This window comes from Eublepharis macularius, chromosome 15, assembly GCF_028583425.1.
Source record: "Eublepharis macularius isolate TG4126 chromosome 15, MPM_Emac_v1.0, whole genome shotgun sequence".
Taxonomy (NCBI): Eukaryota; Metazoa; Chordata; class Lepidosauria; order Squamata; family Eublepharidae; genus Eublepharis; species Eublepharis macularius.
The window spans coordinates 52,206,720-52,212,865 of record NC_072804.1 but is presented as its reverse complement, the minus strand read 5'-3'; the positions used below and the strand labels follow the sequence as shown (position 1 = coordinate 52,212,865).

Sequence of the window (6,146 nt, the reverse complement as noted above, 5' to 3'; positions counted from 1 at the left end):
CCTTGGAGACGCTGCCCATCAGAGGAAATATCCCTGGACCAGGTGCACCAGCAAGCAGATGCCACGTGGCAGCCTGGGGCAGTTTCACAAACTATTTCTCAGCTTTATTTTTCTCTTCTGCCTCCCAGGGTGGCACATGGGGCAACTTAGCCTGTGAGGTAGATTAGGCCGAGGCCCGCAAACAGGACCACACCATGAGATCCATGACAGAGAAAGGATTCAAACCTCTCTTTCCCTGGTCATCATCTACCACACCACACTGGCTGTCTATGCACTGCTCAGAGCCAGATCTTGTTTGAGCAGAGTTGCAATCAGTTGTATGCGTCCTGCATGTGACAGTAGCACCCTTTACATTTAAAAACTTTGTAAGTGTACGAAGGCTCTAACCTAGATAGCCCGGGTGAGCCTGATCTCACCTGATCTCAGAAGGTAAGTAGGGTTGGCCTTGGTTAATAATTGGATGGGTAACCTCCACCAAAGACCAGGGTTGCAGAGGCAGGCAATGGCAAACCATCTCTGTCAGTCTCTTGCTAGGAAAACCCCGCCAAGGGTCACCATGAGGCAGCTATGACTTGAGGGCACTCTCCACCATCAAGTGTACAAAGAGGCCTTTGAAGCAATACAAAGAAGCTGCAGCTGTCAAGGATGTGTTTCCATCCCCAGGGTTCTTGAATATTTTGGCAGGAAAGAAAGAGCCAGGGTGGTGGAGTGGTGAGTGTGTCAGAGTAGGATCTACGAGACCCAGGTTCGAGCCTCCACGCTGCCATGGAAGCTTTCTGGGTAACCTTGGGCCAGTCACAGACACCCAGCCTGTTCTACCTCACAGGGTTCTGGTGAGGATAAAAATGGAAGAGAGAACGATGCAAGCCACTTTGGGGCTGATAATGTTACTGGATGTACACCCTCGTGCGTAGCAGCTGCAGGTGGCCCGGCCCAGCTTGGCAGGTTTGACTGCAGGGAGGGTGTTTGCTGTGGCTTAGAGGTGTGGCTTCTCCCCCAGAAAGGTGGATTGGATCTGGTGCTTCAATAACAGTCCTATATACTGGTCCATCAACACCAGGACCAAGTGCTAGGAGAGGAGCTGGTGTACCTGAGCCAGAAGCTGAAAACCGGGAGCTGGGCATATTTGCATCCTGAAGCTGTTCCCACTCACCCTCTCTTGTGCTTCAGGTAGGCAGCCATTAACTCTAGAAAAGGAGGAAGTCTCAGCTATGGCCGGTGAACTATTCATTTGGCTGTGTGGCAGAGGGGATGGTGGGTGCGCACAGCTGGTACCTGGGCACAGCAAAGCTCTGTTGTGTGCAAGCCCCATCACACTTAAAGGGTGAAGTAAGGGATGCTTAATGCTGGGCCCACAGAAGGCCCAGAGGCAGAGATCAAGAGCCCTCCTTTCGGAGATTGAAGTACCCAATAGGAAGCATTGCAAACCCAGAATTTAAGTTGATAAAAGGCAGCTGCCTTAGCAGAGTTCACAGCTCTGGCTTGGAAAAGTCCTGGAGATTTTGGGGCAGTACCTGTGAGGAACTTCCCTTTCTCCTAGATGCCACCCTCCAAAACTGCGACTTTCTCCAGGGGAGCCGATCTTTTGACATCTTCCAGAGGAACTCCAGCCCTCGCCTGGAGGTTCGTAACCCTACGCCCTGGCGTTAAGCCCCTGCAATCCTAAGCAGCAGGCATTTCCATATCTGTGTCCTCCCCTTGATCTTTTTAATTGAAACTAAAGCTCCTATCCCTAAAAGATAAGAAACTGGCCCTGAAGGAAGATGTTCTTTCCCTTAGGTTTGGCACCTGTCAGGGTATCACTTCAACAGGAAGGGCGAGAACATGGGAGCTTTACGATCTGCTCCCCTGGCGGGTTTAATGTTGAAAAGCAAATAGCCAGATTTGGATTGGGAAAGGGCTTGGGGAGGGGAGAATAACCTCTCCCCACCAAATCACTTCCTGGAGAAAAGGGTAAGAGCAGGGCTTTTTTTCAGCTGGAACGTGGTGGAACAGAGTTCCAGAACCTCTTGAAAATGGGCACATGACTGGTGGCCCCGCCCCCTGAGCTCCAGACAGAGGGGAGTTTAGATTGCCATGGCAATCTAAACTCCCCTCTGTCTGGAGCTCAGGGGGCGGGGCCACTAGCCATGTGACCATTTTCTCCGAGGGCAACCCACTGAGTTCCACCACCTCTTTCCCCAGAAAAAAAGCCCTGGGTAAGGGGGTGTTTTGATTGATCCTGGTAGGGAAAGGATAGGCACAGGGTTGTGTGTGTGTGTTTTATGTTGGGAAATAGCATGGGGGAAAGGGTTAAAAAGAAGCCATAGGGAGGGAAGTTAAACACACACACACACACACACATATCAGGAGATCTAATCATAGATCATCCACATAATATGCAACTCAGCCCTAAGAGCCAATTACAGGTTATGCAAAATCAGTGCTCTACTTAAGCCCTCATAAATAAACATAAAAGTGGATGTAAAAAAAATACCTGTACATTTTAAACAACTGCACCGTTTCCAAAAGCATCAGTAGGAAAACGTGTGTGTCTCACTGTAGCCTGCTCCGTGCAGGCATCAATTGTATGTTAAAAAGAATGAATTGCTTCCCTCTGGAACATCAGTGGTGTGTGTGTACGTGTGAAACCACTCTCCCGTCACAAAACAGGTGTTGTTCACGCCAGTCTTTTATCATGTTTGCCCTCACAACACCCCTGTGAGGTAGGTTACCATATTGCTTCCATTTAGCCATGGGGAGCTGAAGTGAATTGGCCAGGGCATTCATGGCGTCCTAGTCTTTCCTCCTCGCTTCCTGAAAGCTCCATGCTATTGACTGCCAGAAACCCTGTGGACAGCTCTATTCCCGCCGCATGAAGACTGACCCAGAGTTGGTGAACTGCCCCACAGTCTGGCCTTCACTCAGCTCACACGATGCGTTACCACTTGGGGCCCCCTTCACTTATTTCAGGCTCTAACCCGCACATGCATGTGTCCTATTTTGCAACTCAGCACACGAGCATGATGTTCACAACACACAACATGGGAGAGGTGTCATTCATGTTTGTGTAGGTCTGCTTTTGCCACAGCCTTTCGAAACTCCAGGCCCTGCTCCACAAGAGCAGAGTTATCTTACAGCCAATTTAGATTCCAAACCACAGTTCCACAAAATTAGGTTTCCCCTGTCCCCAAATTTGGATTCCACGTGCCAAATGACACTTCCCACGACTTCCTTTCCTTGCCAGCAGATGCCTTCACCATCAGGAGGAGGTTTTCTTTTCCCCAAGAGTAGAAAGGTGCAAGGATCCAGTAGCACCTATAAGACTAACAAAATTTGTGGTAAGGTACGAGCTTTCGCGAGTCACAGCTCACTTCTTCAGATATCTCAGGTATCTGAAGAAGTGAACTGTGGCTCACAAAAGCTCGTACCCTACCACCAATTTTGTTAGTCTTATAGATGCTACAGGACTCTTGCGCCTTTCTACTGCTACAGACAGACTAACATGGCTACCTATCTTGATCTTTTCCCCAACAATTTGCTTTTTAATACTACAAGCTTGACACTGGGCAAGTTGTGCCTCTCAGAACGTGCAGAGTACCTCCCCCTCTTCCATACTCATTCACAAACACTGCTGAAGCTAGGGGAAGGGCCTTCTAGGTAGGCTCAGCTCTGGAGCTTCTTTTTATTTTTTTAAATTTCCAAATCAATTACTGAGAGCCCCGTGGCCTGGATTTAGCTGAGGGTGTTTCTGAGTGGTTTTTCCACCTACACGTCTCCAGTGGTGTATCATCCAGCTTCTAATCTGCCACCACCTTACAGCCTATCTCATTCTCTGGAACCCAGATATTAAAAGAAGGGAGACGGGAGCAAACGTGGAGAAGAGCCCCTGGCTTTCTTGCAACAACCTGGGTCCTCCCGTGCCAAGACCCACACCCGCCGTTTCTCATCAATGCCAAAGAGTTCCCGATGCCAAAGCGTGCAGGTGTTTTTAGCTGTTCCACAACCCCATCGAGCAAGGACTGTCGGTACACCGAGAGAAGGCAGCTCTTTGGAAATACTTGGCTGCGCAAGATCATCTTTGTTATTCAGAGAACGCTGAGCCGTTTCAGAGCTGGAAACGCGGGCCTCTTCCTCCTCTCAGTTGAGGACCCTTCCCTCTCGGCGTGGTCACCTTAATGGCTTCCCCGCCCTGTCCTGTGACTACTCAGCCATCGGCTATCGGCCGGTGTTGCCCGTGTCCATACAGAGATTGGAAAACTGATTTGCTGGACTGCTGTGCTGACAAACCCATCTGTAAGTCTTGGGGATGGGCAGGGGGGAGGGTGGGGGGGGGCAATGCAAGGACCTACAGTGAAGTACCCTCCAAATCCATCTGGCACTCCTTGGAAGAGCTATTTCCTGCAGAAGGGAAAGTGGGGGGAATCACTCGGGACTGACCCAGCTCGTCCCATTCTCTAGAGATGCTGATTTGCTAAGTGGGACGAGGGTTAATGAGGGCTGTGTGTTTTCCTTAAAGGATGCTTTGTGTTTTTTAGGATTTAATTCCTTTACCTTGGTGGAAGTGGTTAGTCAGGGGCAGGAGAAGGCACTCTGCACATGCTCCAAGTCAAACTCTCCTTTACTCATAATCTATGGCCCTGGGTCTTGGAACACCCGTTGTAGGGGTTGTCAATACACTGAATACTCTCTCCCCTCCCTCCCCAAGGTCTCTGTGGTATTTTCCTTCCCTGCCTCCTCGCTTGCAAGGTGGGTGTGGAATACGGAGAGTGCTTCTGCGTCCCTTTCATCCCGGGAGCCCTCGTGGCCATGCGGACGGGCCTGCGGGAACAGCTGCGCATCAAGGTACCAGCTCTCTTTCCCCATGGGCTTCCAAGAGCAAGCCAGTTTGGCAGGAGATGCCCAGCCGGTGAAGGCACCTTCCCAACTGGCTGATGCATAAGCTGAGTAATCTGCCTTTCCCAAACCAGAGAGAGCAACATGGGTAGCCGTGTTAGTCTGTCTGTAGCAGCAGAAAAGAGCAAGAGTCTAGTAGCACCTATAAGACTAACGAAATTGTGGTAGGGTATGAGCTTTTGTGAGTCACAGCTCACTTCTTCAGGTACAGCTAGAATGTGAGTCTATCTGTCTTTACATCTTGGAGAGTGGAGTGCTATCAGATATAAGGACAGATGGACTCACATTCTAGCTGTACATGAAGAAGTGAGCTGTGACTCACGAAAGCTCATACCCAACCACAAATTTTGTTAAGTCTTATAGGTGCTACAAACCAGATAGTGTTTCCAAGCTGGTTTGCAGAAGATGGCTACAAAGAACAAGAAAGCAAGGTCAACACCACACCTCTGCCTCACAAGAATGTCTCTTTGGCCAATGTTGTGTCTTGATACTAGCAAGGCGAAGGTATTTGGGGCTGCGATAGGAACAGGCTGTAGGCTTAGGAAGGATAGCTAGGTTGAAGCAAGAAGCTATCAGGCAGGGAGGGAGGAAAGCATATTCATGGGGAGGGGCGATTAGAACTCTTCCTACTCCTGGCCAGCTGATATTGCACCCTTCCCCCAGTTGCTAGAAGCAGGCTGCTATCTACCATCTTGCCGCCTCAGGGGATTGCCCGCAGCCCCTGAACACAGGCAACTTTGCAGGAGTCTCAGTGTAAAAGGCAGTGGTCAACTCTTGCTGTGACAGCCTCCCAACCCACTGCATTGCAATGCAAGGAGAACCTCGCAGAAGAGATGGTTTAGGGAAGAGACAGCTCGATTCACGAGTAGGGTTGGGCCTCCAAGCCCTCAGCAAAACTGCTGAGTGTATATCCACAGATTATGATATTTTATACCCCTTTCCTATTACAGTTCCCCCCACCGAAAAAAATTCCTGGGAATTGTAGCTTGAGAAGGGTCCCGAGATTTCTGAACTGACTAGAGGTTTCAGTGGCTTGCAGGCCTGGACTGTCTGCATTTAATCAGGTCCCGTTTGGTGTTGGGGGGAGCCACAAACAAGGTGCATGGCGGCACTCTCCCAAGTGACAGCTGTCTCCTTTTTCCAGGGCTGCGTCTTCTGCGATTTGGTCGCTTTCTGCTGCTGCTGCCCATGCGCCCTTTGCCAGATGGCCCGAGAACTGGAGAGCCCCTGCTAGCCTGATTTCACCCTCTGTTTGCTGGCTGTGGCTAATG

General features: G+C 50.2%; 1 protein-coding gene across 1 annotated transcript; it reads left to right on the top strand.

Moving 5' to 3' along the window:
* The first annotated feature begins 4,157 nt into the window (after positions 1-4,157).
* Positions 4,158-6,146, top strand: LOC129343168 (cornifelin-like). The gene is made up of 3 exons (XM_054999228.1): positions 4,158-4,275; positions 4,688-4,824; positions 6,020-6,146. The coding sequence occupies exons 1-3, from the start codon at positions 4,158-4,160 to the stop codon at positions 6,107-6,109; spliced, it is 345 nt and encodes a 114-aa protein (XP_054855203.1). The 3' UTR covers positions 6,110-6,146.